The sequence below is a fragment of the Antechinus flavipes genome, chromosome 4 (assembly GCF_016432865.1).
Source record: "Antechinus flavipes isolate AdamAnt ecotype Samford, QLD, Australia chromosome 4, AdamAnt_v2, whole genome shotgun sequence".
Lineage (NCBI taxonomy): Eukaryota > Metazoa > Chordata > Mammalia > Dasyuromorphia > Dasyuridae > Antechinus > Antechinus flavipes.
In genome coordinates, this window is record NC_067401.1 from 123,326,655 (window position 1) to 123,350,508 (window position 23,854).

At 33.8% G+C, this 23,854-nt stretch overlaps 1 protein-coding gene across 4 annotated transcripts in view; it reads right to left on the reverse strand.

Annotated features, from left to right (window-relative positions):
- Positions 1-363: 363 nt before the first annotated feature.
- Positions 364-23,854, reverse strand: part of STXBP4 (syntaxin binding protein 4) — a 221,834-nt gene continuing 198,343 nt past the window's right edge. For all 4 annotated transcript variants that reach the window (XM_051994255.1, XM_051994257.1, XM_051994258.1 and 1 more), the window contains one exon: positions 364-11,020. In XM_051994255.1, coding sequence (XP_051850215.1) covers positions 10,906-11,020 — 115 coding nt within the window. In that variant the 3' untranslated portion in view covers positions 364-10,905. The remainder of the gene's footprint in view (positions 11,021-23,854) is intronic.

The window sequence follows — 23,854 nt, forward strand, 5'->3', positions numbered from 1 at the left end:
CCAATTTGACAGAGTCAAGATAACACTCCTCCACTGGGCTATACTTTCCTAGGGACCTGGAGTCCTCTAGATAAAAGTTAAGTGTCTTGAGTCCTTTTTGCCACTATCACTGTTCTCAGTCCCATATTATCTTTTTACCCTGAAAAAAAAAAAGAATAATTTCCTTCCAATATTCTAATTCAGGACAGTCCTAACATAGTTCTCACAGGCAGAACACAGTTTAAGGGATGGAGAAAATCAGTTCATGGTCACCTAAAGGAAAATATTTCTAGTGATATTACATGATCTGTTCCAACTTATATTGTACAAATCTAAGAAAACTTAGAATTAAATAGGATTTCCCCCCTCAAAGACTCAGTGACATATAGATAATATGAAACTTTATTTTTAATATGAGTTATTGGCAGTTTACATCTGTGAAACTACAAATGGTGAAAGTATGAACTTAACATTTACAAAATCATCACTTGCCATTCATTACACGTAGCTTTTCAGGTAGAAATGGTGTAGGTTATTGCCTGAACTTAAGCTCCATAGAATTTCTTCTCTTAAATCCAGTTCAACCTTGCAAAAGACATTAGACAGTATCATCTTCCTATTGTTAAATTTTTGCTTGGCTCTCTGTATCCCATACCTGCAGAGAGGATTTCATAATGATTTTCATGTTTACATTTAAAACACTGGCATTACATTTTGTAGAGAAAAAAGAAATGTTCTTTCTGTGAGAAATGAGATAGTTTCCTCAAGGGAGATTATAAAAACTTTACTAAAAGCATTTAAAACTTTCTAAAAACTTGACAATACCGTTTTGACAGCTGTTATTCACAAACTGTAAACATTATTGGAAGGACTCCTTGTTAGGGTGTGTTTCATTTTGTTTCCTCTCTAAAGATAGGATGATACAAGGCTGTTCTGGAGCTAACAGAATATAATTTAATGATAAAAGACATTCTACTGAGAATTTTTCTAAGTGACTCTCTGATGCCATTTCTGCATTGTTTTACATACTGGCCCATTACATCACAAATGTTGGTAGGAAGAAAACAATGCAAATAATGACTAAACCAACAGAAAAGTAAAGAAACACAAAATAATAGAATCTGAAGATAGAGAATTTATAAAGAATAAAGTTGGTCCCAAAAAAAAGGTACTTGAAGGTCCTACTTCTCATGATGCTTTTCAGAGATGCAGATCCTTAGGTGTGAAATAGTGATTGTAAAATCTGAATTTTTTCAATGCATTGATTGGTTTTGCTGAATATTTTTTCTTCCTTTTTAAAAAAAGCTATTTGTTATAAAGGGTGGTTCTTTGAGAAGAAGAAGAGTGAAAAAGGAAATATAAATTCTGAAAAAATAATAAAAATCCATTGAAAAAAATTACATTGAGACAGATTTCTTATTAACCTCATTACATAGTGAAAAAATGGAGGCACGAAGGACTGTTGTAACTTAAAGTGATTCAGATCTCCTTTTTATTAATTCCTGTCACTATTAATTAAATCAAATAAAACATGTTCGATATCTTTATTAAAAATTCAGTTTCCTGAACTTTTATAGAGAATACTATGAAACAAAACATATTCTTGGAGTGATCATCCTAAATTAGGTTAATTATGGGAATGGAAAAGCATCATCATACTTGTCAGCATGGATTTGAAAGTACCAGTTACTTTTTCCCCACCAAAAGTTAACAGCCAGGTAAAAAAGGAATACTTGAAATGGGCCTTCCTAATGGCAGTGACTGTCTGGTCAAATGCACAGCAGAAGATGCTTGTTAAACAAATTCAATTAAAAAACCCCCCAAAACTACAAAAACCTTCGATTTTTCCATTCTGAATTCTGTGTGACAACCAAGAGAAGAGAGTTACAATTTTTATTGTACTTGTGATTATATCTAACTATACCCTCACATTGGATTTCTACACACCTGGAAGGCAATATGATATAGTAGGAAAAAAAACTGGATTGTAAATCAGTAGGCCTAGATTCTATTCCTGGTTTTATTGCTAACTAATTGTATGACTTTGGACAAGTCACTTAACATTGAGAACTCAGATAATCTCTTAAAGGAAGGAAGGGAAGAAACATTTGATCTTTGATCTTCACAACAACTCTGGGAGGGAAGTGCTATTATTGTCTACATTTTACTGTTGAGAAAATGAAGATAGGTAGGAGTCAGATGACTTATCCAGTCGTCCAGCTATTAAGTGTCCAAGTAGATTTTAATTCAGGTCTATCCTGACTCCAGGAGCAGTGCTCTATCCACTATGCCATTTAGCTGCTTTTGTTTTAAAGACCGTTTTCATCTCTATCATTCTAAAGATTTATACTTTCTTTATATATAATGCTGCATTATAGTTTGGAGTGAATATTGTTTTTTTTTTTTTTTTTTTTTTTTACTTTTGTAAATAGTAGTTTACTTTTTTCCACTTATGCATAAAGATAGTTCTCAACATTCATTTTTTAAATGTGATTTTGAATTCTAATTTTTTTCCTCTGTCCTCCTCATCCTCCTTCACCAAAATGGCAAGTAATCTGATATAGGATACATATGCAGTCTTGAAAACATATTTCCAAATTAGGCATGCTGTGAAAAAAGAAACAGAAAAGGGAAAAGCTACAAAAAACAAGTGAAAGTATTCTTCAATCTGAATTCAGACTCTTTGACTCCATCTCTGGATATGGTTAGCATTTTGTCATGAATCTTTTAGAATTGTCTTGGATCAGTGGATCACTGAGAAGAGCTGAGTCAATCATAGTTGATCATTGCACAATATTGCTGTTAAGGTTTACAATGATCACTTTACTTAGTATCAGTTCATAAGTCTTTCTAAGTTTTTCTGAAATCTGCCTGCTCATCATTTCTTATGGCACAATATTCCATTATAGTCATAGACCACAATTTCAGTCATTCCCAAACTGATGGGCATTCCATCAATTGCCATATCTTTGCCATCACAAAAAGAGCAGCTATATTTTTGCACATATAGGTCTTTTCCCCTTCTCTACAATCTCTTTGGGATAAAACCCTACTAGTGTTATTACTGGATCAAAAGTATCCTCAGTTTGATTATCTATTACCCTTTGGGAATAGTTCCAAACTCCTCTCTAGAATGGTCTGATCAGTTTACAACTCCACCAACAATGCATTAGTATCCCAATTTTACCACATTTTCTCCAACATATATCATTTTCTGTCTTGTCATATTAGCTAATCTAATAGGTGTGACATAGTACCTCAGAGGTGTTTTAATGTTCATTTCTCTAATCAATGATGATTTAGAGTATTTTTTCATATGACTGTAGATAACATTTATTTATAACATATTTTATTTCTTCATCTGGAAACTGCTCATTTATATCCTTTGACCATTTATCAATTAGGGGAATGAGTTGTATTCTTATAAATTTAATTCAGTTCTTTGTGTATTTGAGAAATGAGGCCTTTATCAGGGACACTTGCTATAAAGATTGATTCCCAGATTTCTATTTCCCTTCTAATATTAGTTTTGTTTGTGTGAAAATCAAAATTATCCATTTTGCATTTCTTAATACCTCCCAACTCCCAACTTTTTATCATAAATTATTCCCTTTTTTATAGATATAACAGGTAAACTATTTTTTCCTTTCCTAATTTGCTTATAATCATCAACCTATGTCTAAACCATGTGTCCATTTTGACCTTATCTTAGTATATGGTGTGATATATTCATCTATATCTAGTTTCTACCATATTATTTTCTAATTTCCCTAAAAGTTTTTGTTAAAGAGTTTCTTCTAGTAGACGTTAGCATCTTTTGGTTTTTCAAACACTAGATTATTAATCATTTACTACTATGTCTTATGTACCAAATCTATTCTACTGATACCCTATTCTATTTCTTAACCAGTGCCAAATAGTTTTGATGATTGCTCCCTTATAATATAATTTTTGATCTGAGACCAGCAGGCCACCTTCCTTGGAACTTTTGTTCATTACTTCCCTTGATATTCTTGACCTTTTGTTTTTCTAGATGATTTTAACATTTTTTCTAGTTTTCTAAAATAATATGTTGGTAGTTTGATGGGTATGGCATTGAATAAGTACATTAATTTAGATAGCTCTGTCATTTTTGTTAATATTAGCCCAGATTATCCATGAGCAATTGATATTTTCCCAATTGTTTAGATCTGACTTTGTATTAAAAGTATTTTATAGTTATATTTGTGTAGTTCCTGAGTTTATCTTGGCAAGTAGATGCCGAAATATTTTATATTGTCAATAATTATTTTAAATGGAATTTCTTGTTCTATCTAGCTTTGTTGATAATATATATACAAAGTTCAATGATTTATGTAGGTTTATTTTATATCCTGCAACTTTACTAAAGTTATTAATTACTTCAAGTAGGTTTTTTTTAGTTGATTTTCTAGGGTTCCCTAAGTACACCATCATATCTTATGAAAAGAGTAATAGTTTTGTTTCTTCATCATCTATTCTAATTCCTTCAATTTCTTTTCTCTTATTGCTAAAATTAACATTTCTAGTACAATAATGAATAATAGTGAAATGAATATTCTTGCTTCAATTGGAAAGGTTTCTAGTTCATCCCCATTACAGAAAATGCTTGCTGATGGCTTTAGATAGATACTACTTATTTATTTATTTGCCGAGGCAATTGGGGTTGAGTGACTTGCCCAGGGTCACACACCTAGAAAGTGTTCAGTGTCTGAAGCCAGATTTGAATTCAGGTCCTCCTCACTTCAGGGCCAAGCTGCCCCTGATACTACTTATTGTAAAGAAAGCATTATTTTTATACTCTCCAGTCTTTTTAATAAAAATGACACCATATATTTTTGTCAAAAGCTTTTTCTGCATATATTGAAATAATCATGATTTCTGTTGGTTTTGTTATTGATATGGCCAATTATGCTAATTGCTTTCCTAATATTGAACCAGCCTTGTTTTCATGATATAAATCTCACCTGGTCATAGTATCCTGATGATGATGAATTGCTGTACTCTTTGCTATATTTCATTTAAAACCTTTGCATCAATATTCATTAGAGAAATTGGTCTCCATTTCTGTTTTGGTTCTTGCTAGTTTAGCTCTCAGCACCATATTTGTGTCATAAAAGGAATCTGGTAGGACTCCACCCATTTTCCCAAACTGTTTATATGGCATTGGAATTGTTCTGTAAAGGTTTGATAGAATTTACTTGTAAATCCATCTGGCCCTGGAGATTTTTTCTTAGGGAGTCCATTGATAGCTTATTCAACTTCTTTTTCTTAAATGGGGTTATTTAAGCATTATTTTTCCTCTTCTGGTAATCTGAGCAATTTACATTTTTGTAAATATAAATCCAATTCACTTAGATTGTCAGATTAGAAAAATGGCTTTTAATTATTGGTTTAATTTTCTCTTAATTTGGTAAATCTACTAGTAATTTGGTTTTCTTTTTTAAAAAAATTGAGTTAACCAAAGACTTGTCTGTTTTATTGTCTTCCTCCTCCATATAATAATAAATTTTATTTATTGATTCAATAGTTTTTTTATTTTGAATTTTATTAATTTTTCCTTTGATTTTTCAGAATTGCTAATTTGGTGTTCAATTGGGGATTTTTTTTTTCTCCTAGCTTTTTAAATTGCATGCCTAATTCATTGATTTGGTCTTTCTGTATTTTATTCATGTAAGAATTTAGAATATATACTTTCCCATAAGTACTGCTTTGACAACATCCCACAAATTTTAGTATGTTGTCTCATTGTCATTTTCTATGATGAAATTATATATTTTTAATGATTTGTTGTTTGAACCATTTATTCTTTAGATTATTTAATTTCCAATTAGTTTTTGATCTATTTTCTCATGGTTCTTTATTACATGTAATTTTTACTGCATTGTGATCTGAAAAGGATGAATTTAATATTTCTGCCTTTTTGTGATGTTCTTATGCTCTAATACATAGTCAATTTTTGTAAAGGTGTCATGTACCACTGAGAAAAAGATATATTCCTTTCTATCTTTATCCAATTTTCTCCCAGAGGTCTATCATATCTAACTTTACTAAAATTCTGTTCACCTTCTTAACTTCTTTATTTTGTGGTTCTGTTCTCCAGTTTTGTGGTTGCATTCTCTAGTTCGGAGAGGAAAGGCTGAGGTCCCTGCTAGTATGGTTTTGTTGTCCACTTCTTCCTATAATGACTTAATTTCTTCTCTAAGATTTGGATGCTATACCACTTGGTGCATATGTTTAGTATTGATACTATTTCATTGTCTCTGGCATCTTTTTAACAAGATGTAGTTTCCTTCCTTGTCTCTATAATTAGATGTATTTTTGCTTTTTTTGTGAGATCAAAATTGCCTTTTTTTAAAAAAAAACTTCAGCTGAAGCATAGTATATTCTGATCTAGCCTTTTACCTTTACTTTGTATGTATCTCTTTGCTTCAAATGTGTGTCTTGTAAACAACATACTGTAGGATTATTTTTAATCTACTTTGCAATCCATTCCCATTCCCATTCCCATTTATGAATACCGTCTCTCCATCCCATTTTCCTTGTTTATAGTTGTCTCTCTCCTTGTACCCTCTCCCATCTTGCCAGTTTTTTTGCATCTGACTGCTATGTCCCTCAATCTGTTCTCCCTTCTATCAGCTTTTCCTTTTTCTTTCCCTCTTCTCTTCCTACTTTCTTACCGGGGAAGACAGGTTTCTTTACCCAAACAAATATGTAAGTTATTCCCCTTTTAAAGCCCAATTTGATGGGAATAAGGATCAAACAGTGCTAACCCTCCACCCCCTTTTCCTCTACTCTAATAGGTCTTTCCTATGGTATAAATCCCCCCATTCTCTCTCTCCCTTTCTTCTTCTTCCAGTACAATTCTTATTTTAACCCTTTATTATTTTTTTTAACATCACCTCCTGATCAACTTATGTTGACATCCTCTATCTAAGTATACTCCTTCTATCTGCTCTAATAGAGCAGTTCTTAAGAGTTACAAGCATTATTCCATGTAGGAATATAAACAATGTAATGTTCTTAAGAGTTACAAGTATTATTCCATGTAGGGATATAAACAATGTAGTCTTATTGAATATTACTGTAATTTTTTACTTTTCTGTTTTCCTTTTTCTCTTGAATCTTGTATTTGAAGTTCAAAATTTCCGTTCATCTCTGGTCTTTTCATGAAGAAAGTTTGAAATTTTGTTGAATATCCATTTTTTCTCCTAAAAGATTATACACAATTTTGAAAAGGTACTTGATTCTTGGTTGTAACCTAATCTCCTTTGCCTTCTAGAATATAAATTCCATGCCCTTCAATTTTTTAATGTAGAAGCTGAATTGTTTCTTTCTGGCTGCTTGCAATATTTTCTTCTAGACCTAATGGTTCTGGAATTGAGCTATAATATTCCTTGGAGTTTTAATTTTGGGATCTTTTTCAGGGGATGATCAATGAATTTTTTCAGTGACTATTTTACCTTCTGGTTCTAAAATATTAGGGCAGTTTTACTTGAAATTTTATTGTCCAGGTTCTTTTTTTGATCATGGTTTTCAAGTCCTCCAATAGTTCTTGAATTATTTCTTCTGGATCCATTTTCCAGGTCAGTTGTTTTTTCAATGAAGGATTTTACACATTTTTCTATTTTTTACTGTTTGATTTTATTTGATTGATTTTTGATGTCTCAGAGTCATTAGCTTCCACTTGCTCAATTTTAATTTTTAACACATATTTTCTTTAGTTGAGGTTTTGCATGTAGGCATTTTGGTACTGTTCTCTTCCTGAGTTTGTGTTTTGATTTTACTTATAACCATAGTGACTTTTTATGTTCAGGGCTCTTTTTTATTTTTTTGCTCATTTTTTAAAAGATATATTCTGTTCCTGGGGTAGACAGGAACCTAAGCTTATTTGCACTGGGAGTCAGAGGTCTGGCTACTGGCAGTCTACATTAGAGCCTCTGGGGCTGGTTGCTGGCTCACTGTCCAGTTATGTCTATTGTGATCTGGATTGCTCTGGGTCTCGTAGTTTGCCTGATGCTCTGGGGCTGGAGACCTCACAGCTGGCTTGCTGAGCCAGGACCATGGGACCTTGGTTGCTAATCTGTGCTGTGGCTAAGAGCTTCCCACTGGCTTGCCCAGACACTATCTGCACTGGGCTCTGCTCCCTTTTTACCAAGTGAGACAGACCTTTCCTGAAGTCCTTTTAAGTTATCTTGGGCTGGAAATTTGTTTTACTCCATCTTTTTGTGCATTCTATCACTATAGAATACTTTTAGAGGATTGATTTAATGTTGTTTTCAAGAGAGTGAGTTCTGGCAAGTTCCTGGCTTCTCTTTGCCATCTTGGCTCCTCGCTCCCCTACTATTGGTTTCTTAAAAGCCATGCTGACTAAGTGCAAGTTCCCATAATTTCTACCAAATTAGAAAGGCCTTAAGTATGGTCCCAGCAATTTATAGCATCTGATTACTACCAACAGGTTAATGGATGAATAATGCATATCCATGTTTATCTTTACATCCATAACTATATGTATAATGTACATATATATTGTTTCAAATCCAGCTTCAACACTTACTAGCTGTGTGACCCTGGACAAGATATGTAACCATCTTTGCCTCAGTTTCCTCATCTGTAAAATGAGCTGGAGAAGGAAATGGAAAACTACTTCAGTATCTTTGTTAAGAAAATCTACTCCAACTGTCCTGGTAAATACTGTCTATACATAAGAGTAGTATCACAATTTTCAAAGAATTAGGCAGAAACTAAAATGTCCCTAATATTTAAAACATATTGAATGTTTCTTTGTTTACTGCTTACTGGTGTCTCTCATGACTTAACCATTCCTTCCCTCTATAGATTATTTCTAATTTATCCTGCATATATCTTACATGTATATAGTTGCTTATATGTTATCTGCCCACTGTAAGCTCCTTGAGAATAGGAACTGTCTTTCTTATCTACAAACCAAGTACTTTAAACAGTGCTGGGCACACAGTAGCCACTTAATAAATGTTTATTAAACTATTTGTACATAATTGTTTACCTGTTTTCTCCCTCATTAGATTGTGTCTTCGTTATGAGCAGGGGATATATTTTGTTTTCTTAACTAGGCATTTAATAAATGTTTGCTGAATTGCAATATCTGTATATAGTTGTTCACATGTTGACTTTCTCATTAGATAGACTATGAACTCCTTGAAAGCAGGGACTATTGTTTTGATTGTTTATTTTTGCTTTTTTTTTTTGTATTCTCAGGGCATAGCACAGTTACCTAGAATGCAGTAGGTGCTAATAAATACTTACTGACTGACCTGTTGGAAAATACACTTGGAATCTTGCAGCACTTCAGAGACTTAATTATGATCACCAATTATCATCTTACTGCACTGCAAATTTAAAAGAGATTTCTGGCTGATGGAAGGCAATCTAGAAACTAGGCTTTATGGCATTATATACCCAAATTCCTTTTAAACCTCATGGATTAAGAATTCCATATCACAATGAAGCTGATTTTAAAACAAAGCAGGTTAAAGCATCTAAGTATTCATTGCCTTTTTCATCTGGCCTTGTGTGAGTGTGCATGTGGTTTTCTTTTATCCTGGTGTATGTGGAAGGAATGGTTTGAAGCTAAGAGTCAGCAGCCCATTACTTTTAGAGTTATTCTAGGAGTCATTGTTATATAAAATAAAAGTCTAATGGATAGTTGTAAGTATTAGGCACTTAAACCCCCTCCAGAACTATGATTTTATCAGTAAAACAAACTTCTGGTAAGGAACTTATTCTCCTAAAGCAAAGGGCAACTTCTCTGTAGCCTCAAGTCTTAGAAAGTTGCTTGAGGGGCACTGAGAGGTTAAGAGTCACAGAGTGAGTAGGGTCAAAGGTGGGACATAAGCTGAGGTCTTTCAGACTAAGAGCCCACTTTGTAGCCACCATTCCATGCTGCCTTTCAGTAAGCACAAGTGAATGGTGGAAACCCAAAAGGCTAATACTGAATCTTGTGTAGGTAATGAGGTCATAATTGTTTGGCTGACAAATTGTCTTTCTACTTGCCTCCCATCCCCAAATTCAAGAAAGGCCACTTCCACATTAGGGACTTTCCTGACTGAATATTCCATTTTAGTTTGAAGCCTTGCCTTCAGCTGCTAGAAAAAATTTCATGAAATTTTCCTCTGCCTGGTAGAGAAATGGAAGAAAGGGGAAAACAGAGGTACCCTACAGATACTTGCTGAATGAATGAATGAATGAAAAAAATGCTTTAAGAAAGGAGTAGAATTATGTAGAGAGGATGGGTGACTCATATATACCCACTACTATGTGAAGCCATAATGGAATAGATATGAAACTAGCTGCTATAAATAGCATTCCTTTATGCAACATTGTTTTGTGAACTCCTCAGTATTTTTAGATGGGCATTTCAGATTCTTCCTCACTTTTGGAGAGCAAATAAAACAACCTGCACTGAAAATTATGATGAAAAATAAATTTAAAGAATTAATGTATTATCAAATAGTGTTCCAATGAAAATGTGAAGACATGCACACTTTTTTCAGTAGAAGATTTAAATACAAATAATTTTCAAAGTTATCACAACTAATTTCCAAAGGAGGGGAAAAACTGTTCAAATAAGTTTTGCAAATTCCTTGCCATTTAGAAAAATCTGAACAGATTATTTTTTAAAAAATAATTGGCATATTACCAGTCAATTATCCTATAGGAAAGTGTTGAAATGAAATGAACAGGAAATGTGCATGGGAAACACTTACATGAGATGTTTGGTTTAAACAAACAGGATAAATTCATTGTCCCCTACTTCACAACTTCTGCAAATGGCATACAGTTTGTCCCCATTACATACTGGATGTCAGTTGAAGCTATTCTGAAAATAATGCTGCTCTATCCTGTGGCTCTATTCTCTAAAAGATACCATCAGCTCTTTTGGTTGGGACGATCTCTGGGGCAATCTTCTTCATTCTCCTCCAAACAGGACAAGTTCAGAGCACTTGTCACAGGGTGAATCCATGATGTAGTCTGTGTTACATGACTGTGAAGAAACAGAGAAAAGACTAAGAATTTTCCAGATAATCATCTTAACCATTTATAGAGATACTGTTAAAAGTGAAACTGATTCTCCATTGTGGTCTCCCTTTGAAAGAATTCCCAAGTGACATTCCTTACTTGGAAATGTATCAGAGAAAACAAAAATGATAAAATTCATCTGGTGGAATCTGGCTGAATATGTCAAATGGAATAATTTTTTAAGTCAGAATGAAGTGGACCACACTGCTAGACCTCATATTACGCTAGGAAGTATCAACTAGAAAAAGGTTTTGGTATTGGTTAGCAAATAAAAAAGTTATCCATGAGATAAGTAGACTAAGGAAGCAATTTTATATCATTAATGATCATTTTTTTAAACCAAGGATACCAGTTATTAAGGATAAAGATGACAAAAGATTCTGGGAAAAGTGCAAAGTCCTTTGGCCGAAATGAGCACATCTCATGCAGAAACTATAATAAGGCTCCTAATTGATGTGATCTAAAGATGAAAAGTCATATTATAACAATACCTACGTAATAATAAATAAGACATATAAATAAATTTATTATAATAAATATATAAATAATAAATAAATTATAGGAGAATAGAAAGTGGTTCCTTATACAACTATGAGTAGGGGAAGAATTCCAAAACAAATAAGATATAGAAGTGATCTTAGAAGATATAATGTACTACTTGGACTACATAAAATTAAAAAGCTTTTGTACAAATATAAACAATTCATTTGAAATTAGAAGAAAGGTAGATTATTGGGGGAAAAAATCTTTGCAGCAATTATCTCTGAAAAAGCTCTTACATAAAAGACTTATAGAACTAATAGACATATAAGAATTAACGTATTCCTTAATTGATAAATTGTCAGTGGATACAAACAGGTAATTCTTGGGTGAAGAAATGGAAGCTATAACAACCACATGAAAGAATGCTCCAAATCTTTAATAACAAAGAGATGTTGGATAAGGTTAGAAGAGAATTTTTGGGAAATCACGGTGATATTAAAAAAAAAGCCAATTAGACAATTACAAAGAAAAAAAGATATCAAATAGCACAGAAAATTCTTTGTCCTAACACCATTTATTTGCAAGATATCAGTTTATCTAGACTTTCTTACATTTATCAAGACCATTCCTTTTCAATGCAAAGATTTTGATTTTCCAGTAAATTTGATATTTTAAATTTTGTAGGAAAAGTTACATTTTTTCCTTGTTATCTGTGCCACCTCAGAGAGCAAGGTCATCTAAGTGGGATACTTCATGTTATTCTGTAATAATGACATTCTATGTTGCTTTACTGTTTTCCTTAAAACAGCCCTTGAAGGCAGGCAATAACAGGTGTTATTATCCCCAATTTATAGATCTTGGTGAGATTTCTGAGAATAAAAAGAATTTGTACATGGGATAATTTTATTAATTGGTGCTTAATAAAAACTTGTTGACTAATATAATTCTTTTGGGTACCAGTGTGTGACTTAAGTTCCCTGGCACCGATTTCCTCATCTATTAAATAAGGTTGAACTAGATGACCCAAGCTTTTTCCAACTTGAAATCTGTAATGGAATGTCTCATTGTAGAGTGCTAACAATAAGCATAAATAAAAAGAAGGCCAATTAAGACCTAGCATTTGAAGTGGAGAAATTGGATGAAGAACTTGATGGGATCTTTCAAAGTCGACATCTGCCCTGATATTTAGTACTTTATCCTGAAGACAGGAAGAGAGGTTGAATGGGAAGAAACATTTTGGAAAATATGTGATTTTGTAAAAATTAGAGTTTCAAAATTTGAGGATGAATATGAAACTTTATGCATACATGCCAGAAATACTCAAAAAAGTAAGTTGGAAGGTGCTAGATGGACACAATGAACTATGAAAATTAAAAAAAAAAAACTAACTATATTCTAACAAACAGGAAATGACTTGTCATTAATGAGAATGTTCTTTCCAAACTAGGTGTCTGTATGTAACAATCAGGGGAAAAAATTAATAAGACATTAGAAGAAAACATGAAGATGAAATGAGCCTGGATATAATAACAACACTTCCAACCTGTCTTATTAAGAAAGTTATTGACTCTTGTAAAAATGGGAAACAGACAAAAGTAAAGACTATTATAATTTTCTAAAGAAGTTTAATCAGTGCAAAGCAGTTGCTATGAGAAGAAGGATAAAAGGGCACAGAAACAACTCAGCCAGGAAATACCTGATATTGCTAAGTGTAAAACACGGCAGCCATGGGCAACACCAAGTAAATGCAAGTAACACTTAGATATTTCAGAGGATAATGGTAGAAAATTTTGTGTAGTTACTACCTCCCAAAATAGAAAATTAGAGGAAGGGCAAACAAGTATAGAGAAAATCTGTGATAAACTTCTATGTAGGACTGAAAAAGAGAAGAAGGAAGTAAAGGAAGACAAGGAGGAGGAAGAGAAAAAAAAAGAGGAAGAGAGGAGAAAGAAAAGGAGAAGGAAGGTAAAGGAGAAAGAGGAGGAGGAGAAGAAAGGAAAAAGAATAACAGCAACAGTGGTTACAGCAGGTTTAATAAATGTTATTCTTTTTGAACCTTACAATAACCCTGGGACTTAAGTGATATTTCATTTTTATAGCTGAGGAAATTGAAGTTGACAGAAGTTAAATGAGTTGTCCATTCACACAGCTAGTTAGTGTCTGAGGTTGAATTTGAAGTCTTTCTGACTTCAGATCCAGTGGTCTATTTATCTGTCTTTGACTCCTATCTCAGGCCCTAACGTGCTATGCATAAGAAGGTGGAAACATTTATGAAGATGAATTCTGATGGAGTGATTGGATTTGAGCTCATTTAAATGCTATCTCTCCATGATGATGATGAAGTCTACTTCTACTACATCATATTTAGATATTCTATACTATATTATTTCCCCCCATTTTAAAGGGTTGGCTGGGTATGCTTCAGAACATGATTCAATGGATTCCCAAGGTGATAGCCTAAAATCCTAATAAATTCTTGGAATAGCAGATGTGACTAATAGTGAAGAGAGGCAGCAAACTATTTGGAGGTGCCTCCTGCAATTTGTCATACAAGATTCTAAAAATACAATCCTACTCAAAGATTTAATCTCAAAAAGTTGGTCACTCAATGAAATTTTTAAGCCTAAGAATTAAGAATCCTGGGTTGAATAAAATCAAGCTCTTTTAACCAGTTCTAAAACTGATGTAGAAAATTTACCTCTTGAAGTCATATCCCAAATTATTTACTATGTGCTGGTCTTCAATAGGAAAGCTAAGAGTATATTCTTTTCTGAATTTATGCTTTACCTCTCGATTTTTAAGGAAAGAATGGCAGATGAACTTGTGGGGAGGAATGCCATTAACACTTTCATAGTGGGTGATGTAGTCAAAGCTGCCTAGGTTTTAAGGGACAACTTGAACATGTAAGATGCCTTTAATAGTGAGGAATTCTAACACCTTTCTTATTGTGACATGGTGAATTATAATTCTATTGACTGCTATCCATATTGCTAATGTCTTTTCAAACTGTTTTAATGAGAAGTAACTTTTAATGGAAACTAATGGTACTTTAGCACTCCAGGTTTGTACAGATTAACTTTTCTTATCAAACCTTATTAGAAACAGGAAAGCTGCCTTTAAAAAAAATGTTGACAAGTATGACTTATATAACACAAATATAGGTTCTTAAAGCCTTTTACATATATCAGTTCATTTGACTGTAGCTAGCATTTATATCATCCTTTTAAGGTTTGCAAACACACTATATATAGGTTATCTCATTTGAGTTTCATAGCAACTCTGTGAGACTGGTGCTATTACTACCCTTATTTTATTTTATTTTAGCTTTTTATTTACAAGATATATGCATGGGTAATTTTTCAGCACTGACAATTGCAAAGCCTTTTGTTCCAATTTTTCCCCTCCTTCTCCCTACCCCCTTCCCCAGATGGCAGGTAGACCAATACATGTTAAATATGTTAAAGTATATGTTAAATACAATATAAGTATACATGTCAATACAGTTATTTTGCTGCACAAGAAGAATTGGACTATGAAATAGTGTACAATTAACCTGTGAAAGAAATCAAAAATGCAGGTGGACAAAAATAGAGGGATTGGGAATTCTGTGTAGTGGATCACACTCATTTCCCAAAGTTCTTTCATTGGGTATAGCTGGTTCAATTCATTACTGCTCTATTGGAACTGATTTGGTTCATCTCATTGTTGAAGATAGCCACGTCCATCAGAATTGATCATCATATAGTATTGTTGTTGAAGTATATAATGATCTCCTGGTCCTGCTCATTTCACTCAGCATCAGTTCATGTAAGTCTCTCCAGGCCTTTCTGAAATCTTCCTGCTGGTCATTTCTTACCGAACAATAATATTCCATAACATTCATATACCACTTTATTCAGCTATTCTCCAACTGATGGGCATCCACTCAGTTTCTAGTTTCTGGCCACTACAAAAAGGGCTGCCACAAACATTCTTGCACATACAGGTCCCTTTACCTTTGTTAAGATCTCTTTGGAATATAAGCCCATACTATCCTTATTTAGAGAAAAGAAAACTAAGACTGAGAGAAGATAATTGATTTGCTCAGAGTCATAGAGATGGTATTTGAGGTGGGATTTGAACTCAAGTCTTCCTGACTAAAAATCCAGATAAGATATTGTACTATCTATATATAACATCAGAGATATCAGATACCATCTGAGTAAAAAGAAGAGATATGTCTTATTCAAGGTAAGCACTTATAAAATAAACAAGTGATGACACAGCTTGTCTTATTTAAAATTTTTGTTTTATATATAGTTTAATTTTTATTAATAGATTTTAAGACAAGTATTCCAAAAGGACACTTATAATTTGATTTCGATTCATTCCTTTATTCCACAACTCTCTACCCACAATGTTCCCTGATTAGTTTAAAGGAGATTAAAAGAATGAATTAAAATCCTGGGCAACAAAGAAGATGAAGAAGAAAAAGCTACTTTAGTGAGAAGTGAATGAAGTTATCTGTTTGCAAATGTAGATTCTTACAGAATATTTTTTTATGACTGAAATGTAATAATCTTCAATTTTCTGTTCACTTAAATTTATTATTTTTCAAAATCCCAATCACAAATTCTCTACTAAGGAGACAAAGATGCATGGATGAAGGGTTTCGAAGAATCTGAACAATGATTATTGAAAATTCCATTTGGATATTAGACTAACAGAATCTTTTTATCCTAGTAATAATCCTCCTTAGTTCAAATATTCAAATAAAGTATCAAAAAAAAGTTTTATCTGCTTGTTCTTCTAATACAATTCCTTGCACAAATTAACGCCCCCCCCCCCAAAAAAAAAGACAAAACCTAAACTAAAAACATAACCAACTCTTAGAACTCCAACTTGCTTTGGTTATTGCATCAATAATGATGGCAATTTATTGGCAAAATAAAGCTTAAGCTATGTGGAGATGAAGATGTACATTATGGACACACTTTTCAGGTTTAGCAGTGCATAATCTGTAAAGGTAGTATTGACCAATCAATAGAGGGAATGGGATGATTTGCTTTGAAAGCTTGAGGATCATAGAAATCATGGCATTTAATGGTAGAAGGACGTTTAGACAGCTCCTAGTCCAATCTTACATTTGAGAAAACCTTACAGATGGGAGAAAAGCTATCCAGAGAAGTCATTTGTCAAAGATTACAGGGTTAGTTGATAGGTCGAATCTGGATTCAAATCCAAATTTTCTGACTTCAAATCCAGGATTTTTTCTACTATGTCCAAGGGTCTCTTGGAGGGATTTTTAGGACTTTATTGTGCTAGACCCTGGGACTACCAATATGAGTAGGATGCATATCTTATTCTTAAGGAATTTACAATCTGAGTGGAGATACCTGTACAAAGATGACTGATACACAATAGAGAAATAAATAGAAAAAGAGAAGTACAGGGAAAATATGAAGAGAAATCCAAGAAAGAGTTCGAAATTTATGCACAAATGTTCTTCACCTACCAGATGGTTATGTATATTGAAAGCACTGATTATTTGGGTGAGTGGATGGATGGACAGACCAGCCTCTATTGTATAGTATTCTGCCATCACATTTCAGTTCTACAAAAGTATTGTAGCTAAAGAGCTTTGACATAATCAATGTGATGAGATAATCCCAGATTTACTGGTCTAGAGAACATTCTAGTATTAGAAATATATCCTCTTTGATTTGTATGTTTGGTAGGTCAGCTGAGAAAAGAGAGTTCAAATCAGTCCCTTTGACCCTGCTTAATTAATAAAGCCTCCATGGTTCATAAAGCAAGATGTTACCACTTAGTGTAAAAAATTTAGAGCCCTAAAAAGAAACGAGGCATCTCATAAAATATGAAAGTCTCTGAGTTGAACATACACTCCCTTCCCCCTTTCCCCCTTCCCTCCATTGTTCTTGTGTGGAGAGATCCATCTGACCTCATTTCGGGAGTAATCAACTGTGGTTCAGAGATGTATCTGAAAACCTACAAAGCTTTAAACTTCCTTTCTCTGAATGATTGCCAAGTCAGCTGTCAATGACACTTGATCTGTAAAGATGTCAGTGTTTTTTTTTTTCCTTTATAATATTAGTAAATTGTGAGACAAATTTTATAGCTTACCCAAACACAGGAGGAGAGCGCATTTTATTTTATTGGCAAAGAAGTGCAAGTGAATTATTTAAATGCCATTATAATTACTCTCTTTATGGTTTGTACTTCCCAGCATGCAAAATGCTTTCTTTCAAAATCAAAATTTAGGACAACCTCTGTTAAAGAGACAAAAAAAGGGGTTATAAACGACAAATAATGTTCTGGTTCTGCAGAAGCTTATTCACATAGTCTCTTTCAACTACAAATGAGGCTCTTTATATATATGTATTTTTCCCATTGAGGATGCCTTCATTTATATAACACTATACATATGTGTGTGTGTGTGTGTGTGTGTGTGTGTATACACACACACACACACACATATATATACACACATATACACATACACACACATATACACACATATCATCTTTAAACTTTAGAATCTTTCCATTTCACAAGATCATTGATTTAAAGCTGAAAGAGATTTTAAAAGTCATCTAGTACACACACACACACACACACACACACACACACACACACACACACTTTGTTTATACCCAGATATTAGCACATTGCATCCCCTCTGCTCTTCATGGTAGACTGTGAACTTCTTAAGACCAGGGATTGTTTTTTGTCTTTGTATTCTCAAAATTTAGCAAGTTCTGATTTCATAGCAGGTACTTAATTAATATTTATTAATTTTTCTTATTTAATCTGCTCTTTTTACACATCAGGAAACTGAAGTCCTCAATATATGTCAAATGATTTGCCCAGAGTCACACTACTGCTGAGTAATTAATTAATTAACAAATAAACAAGTATTTATTAAGTACCTACTTTGGGCCTGATACTGTATTAAATGCTAGGATACAAAGAAAGCATAAGAGTCCATGCTGTCAAAGAGTTTCTAAGTTAAAATACAGGAGTCTCCTACTTTCTAGCAGAGTGTGTCTATCATAGAATATTTGTAGGTCCTTAAAAAATTAATAAATGAATGGATGAACCTATATTCTTGTAAATTCTTTCTTTTATCAACCAAAGAACAAACTCAAAGTCAACATTTTTTTTTTTTTTGGGGGGGGGGACTTATCCAGGCATGAGAATGTACTTCCTAAAGGATATAAGTTGTAAATGGGGAAAATAGCTACCTTGAGGTAATAGTAATAACAGTAATAATAGCAGTGGTAGTAGTTGTAGGACTAGTAGTGACAGCAGTAGTAGTAATGGTGGTGGTGGTGGTAGTAGTAGTAGTAGTAATAGTAGTGAGAGCAGTTAGCATTTATATAGAACCTACTATGTGGTAAGTACTATACTAAGTATTTGACAAATATGTAATTTGATCTTTATAGCAGTCTTGTATTGTTGTTCAGTTGTTTTACTCCTGTCCAATTCTTCATGACCCCATTTGGGATTTTCTTGGCCAAGATACTGAAGTGATTTGCCATTTCCTTCTCCAGTTCATTTTACAGATGGGAAAACTGAAGCCAACAAGGTTAAGTGACTTGCCCAGGATCACATAGCTAGTAAATGCCTAGATGATATTTGAATTCAGGTCTTCCTAACTCCAGACCCTGTGCCCCATAATTGCCTGCCACCCCCTCACCAAACTTTGAATGGCAGATGCTATAATTATCCTCCTTTTACATTTGAGAAAATTGAGGCAGGGGTTAAATGCCTTTCCTAAAGGTCATATGACTGTTCAGTGTCTGAGGCCATATTTGAACCCATTTCTTCTTGTCAGCAGTTCCAGGTCTCTTATTCATTGAGCCACTGAGATGGACAATGCTCTTGTGATCAACAAGTCCTCTGGCGTCAAGAACATCAAGCTTTCATAACAGAGATGAAGTAGTTTCAGCAAATATAATAAGGCAGACTCACAATGATGATAAAGCATTACCACATCTCATCAGGAGCTCTGAAGGTATTGATCACTGCAGGTTAAGGAATATTAAGCTTCCATCACCAAATAGACTTATAAGGAAGTGAAAGGAAATGAAAATAACAGGTATTCCATTTCAAACACACTGGAGGAATTTACCTCAGCACATTTCTAGTCCGGAAACATAACTGGAAAATCAAAATAATTCTTTTCTTCAGTTTTCTATGTTATATCCCACCCTGCTTCCATACCAACTCTCTTGAAAGCTGAGTGTTCTCTCTCTTCTCAAAGCACATTGAATTTACTGTTGTCATTTCACTTCAGTCATATCTAAGTCTTTGTGACATGATTTAGGGCTTTCTTGGCAAGAGTACTGGAATGATCTGTCATCTCCTTCTCTTGGTTTTAGAGATTGAGGAACTGAGGTACACAGAGCTAAGTGACTTGCCCAGACACACAGTTAGTAAGTGTCTGAGGCCAGATCTATATTCGGGAAGCTGAGTTTTCCTGATTCTAATCCCAATGCTCTATCCATGGTGCCATCTAGCTGCCCCAGGTGACTAGGTGGCACAGTGGTTAGTGCACTGAGTCTGATTCATCTTCCTGACTGCAAATCAGGCAAGTGTAACCCTGAGAAAGTCATTTAACCGTGTTTCCTTATCTGTCAAATGAATGAACTAGAGAAGGAAATGATCAACCACTCCGGTTCCTCTGACAAGAAAGCACTAAATGCAGTGATGAAGAGCCAGACACAACTAAAATGCCTAACAATAAATAAATTGAATTTACTTATGTTTAAGCATATTGTATTCCCTTTTTTCACCCTCAATAAAATGGAAGCTTCTCAATGGTAGTCATTATTCTACTTTTTGATCTTTTTATCACCACTGCTGAATACATTGTCTTATGTCCTCCCTAATATTAGGAAGAAACTTAAGAAAGGTTGGAAGTCAGAAGCTAATAAAAATCCATGTATTGGAAAAGTCCTGGGCTTAGAATCTGGAGAATAAATAACCATTCCTATTTTGCCTAAAATGCTATATATATGATCAAGGGCAAGTTATTTAATCTGAGCTTTCGTTTCCTTATTCAAAAAATGGATATACCAATATCTGAAGCATCTCCATTTTGAGGTTGGTCATGAAGATTCAATGGAACAATTTATCTACAAATTATCAACAATCATCAACATGACAGAATGAATGATTCATAACACAGGATCTTGATAGCTAAAAATTTAGCAAAATTCTAAAGGGTAATTTGTATGACACTAAAAAAATCTGAAGGTTTTCTGTTCAACTTTTATCTTTTATATGTATCATGTAACATGTGTCTCTTACCAGAATAAGTGAACATATGGAATGTGATCTATGATTTAGAAAAAAAAAAAAGAAAAAGAAAAGGGATTCTGACAGCTTTTTTTTTTAAAATAAAAAAAATCTAAGTTTTAGAAATCTAATTCATTGACATACAGGATCACAGGACTGGGAGATTTAGAGATGAAAAGGACTTTAAAGAATATTTAGAGTACAGATTCTTAACCTTTTTTTTTTGTGTGTCATGCATTCCTTTGGGAGTCTGGTGATGTGTATGGATCCCTTCTCAGAATATTTTTAAATGAATAAAATAAGATACTTAGAAATACAAAAGAAGCAATTATATCAAAATAAAAATTTCAAAATTACATTATATATGTATATGTATACACACACATACACACACACACGTAAATAAACAAGTTCACAGACTCCCAAGTTAAGAACCCTTCATTTAGATCAACCCTCTTTTTTTACAGGGAGGACACTTGAGGTTTCAGAATAAGGAAACCCTGTCCAAGGTTGTATGGGTAAGGAAGATGGAAGAGGCATGTGATGGTCTGCTGATAAGAATAAATTATTATGAAGTAGCTAATAGGAATGCTGAACCTGCTGTCAGGGAGATCTGAGTTCAACTATAACCCTCACTAACTAGTGCTGTGACCTCTTAGGCAAGTTATTTTACCATATTGACTGCCTCAGTTGCCATATTTATAAAATAGGGATAAAAATATCACCTATCTCTAGGATCAAATGAGATACTATTTTCTAGATATGCAAAGCTTAAAGTACTATGTAAATTCTACCTATGAAATTATATAAAGCTCTAGCTATACCACAATTAATTGTACAGATTGTATATATGGATACTATTAAGATGTAATTGTGTATAAGTACACAATATATATATATACATATATATTTATTATTATATTTATATATATATAATATGCAGATATGATATATATTTATACATAATATATGTAAAGACAGATTAACAGATAGGTATGGACTATGATTTCTTCATAATAGGGAAATATTATGAGGAAATGACCTCTAACTAATATAAGTCAGCATTTTTGTACAATTTGTAGCATCAGATTACTGCCCAAAGCACCAAGAGATTGTGACTTGCCTGGGATCACAGAGCTAGCAATGTGACAGAAGAAAGCTTGAACTTAGGTTTTTTTAGCTCCAAGGCTGGGTCTTAATGTTCAGTACCACAGCTGCCTCGCATATTGTGTACATGGCTGTTTTAAATAACTACTATAGAAAACCATGGGTGAGGGCAAAGCCATTTTTATAATATCATACTGTCTTCTTATAGAATTGGGATTTAGAGAAAGGCATACAATCCCCAAGGATGAGATGATTTTTCTTGAACTGTGAACAGTTTTAAGCCATTATTTAAGAAACATGAAATCACCAAATCCAATCTAAGTGATATACCTGGGAAGCAATAAATTCCCCTTGAGGGATGCAGAGAGAGGCTCTGGAGCTGAGTTTCTCATTTCTTCTGATATTGGAAAAGACTGGTGATGAAGAGACTTGGATGAGGGCTTATTTAAGAAGAGGGAAAAAAAGGGTCAATGTCCCTGTGCAGCAGCAGGATAGATTCTTGAAAGAGGCTAAGGAGGTGTGAGGGTTATGGCATTAGTACTAGAAAATACATCTTGATAAATGCAGCGAGCAGGTAAGGTGCTAGGGAGGCAAACGAGCTCTAAATGTCTAGTGAAATAAAAATATAACTCCAAGAAGACAACGAGGTTCCAAAATATTTCACCCAATACTGCCTTTCCTTCTGTGCAAAGTGCAAAGAAATATGTGCCATGCTTAAGTTCTACCTGTCAGAGGAGAGATATTTGGATATGGATGTTTTATTCATTTAAGTGGGCTTCGCTATATCACATGGAACCCAAGCCAGCTGGCTTGCTTCTTTTAAATGATGATTTCTCAGGCAGTACTTCATATTCTTCCACCCCTTCATAGATATTTATAGAAAATTCAGAGCAAGCTGTCTCAGGCTCAAGAGGCTATGCACAGACTCTCTGCTCATGTGTTGGCATTAGTGGGTCCTTTACTGGTCTGGAGACTCAGGATTGGCTACTGATTCTGGCCACTGATTTTAACTTATTTAATTTGTAGAAATGTTCCCATCAACATCAGATCAGCCCATGGCAATACTGTAATTCAAATTTTAAAAGGACCAATATCAATGAGAGGAAATAATGAAACATATCTGAAATCCCAAACATCAGAGAGGTAGAGGCTGGTGGGTCACTTAAACTTAAGAGTTCTGAGTTGCAGAGGGGCCAAAGGTGAGTGGATGTCCATGGTGAGTCCAGGATCAATAGGGTAAGCCTTTGGGAGTGGAGAAAGAGAATGATGTCCCAGATTGTCTAAGGAGAGACCACTTGCCTCAGTTGTAAATAGATCAGGTCAAAGCTCCTATATAGGGATCTAAAGGTGGCATTATCAGTTTGAGAGAAATTGGAAAATTTGCTCTCCAAACAAACAAAAAGGACCAATGTCTATGTGACTTTGAGTTAACTTCACAGATATAAAATTTCCTCTAAGAATTGCTTTGGCTGCATCCCATAGATTTTGGTATGTTGTTTCATTATTGTCATCCAATTTCTTGGATGAAACTATCAATTATTTTTATAGTTTGTTGTTTCACCCACTCATTTTTCAGGATTAGATTATTTAGTTTCCAATTAATTTTGGTCTGTTTTTTTCCCAACCCTTTATTACATGGAATTTTTATTGCATCATGATCTGGAAAAGATACATTTGCTAGTTCTGCCTTTCTGCATTAGATTTTGAGGTTTTTATGCCCTGACATATGGCCAATTTTTGGTTATCAATTTTTATATCAAATTAATTTCAACCTCAGAATAGAAGATTTCACCTCTGAAATCCAAATGAGAAGTTTCAACATCTGGATGGAGATTTATGCTTTAATCATATTCAGGATATCTTATAATTATCCTCTCCCCCAAGTCTTTTCTTTTTTCTTTTAGTC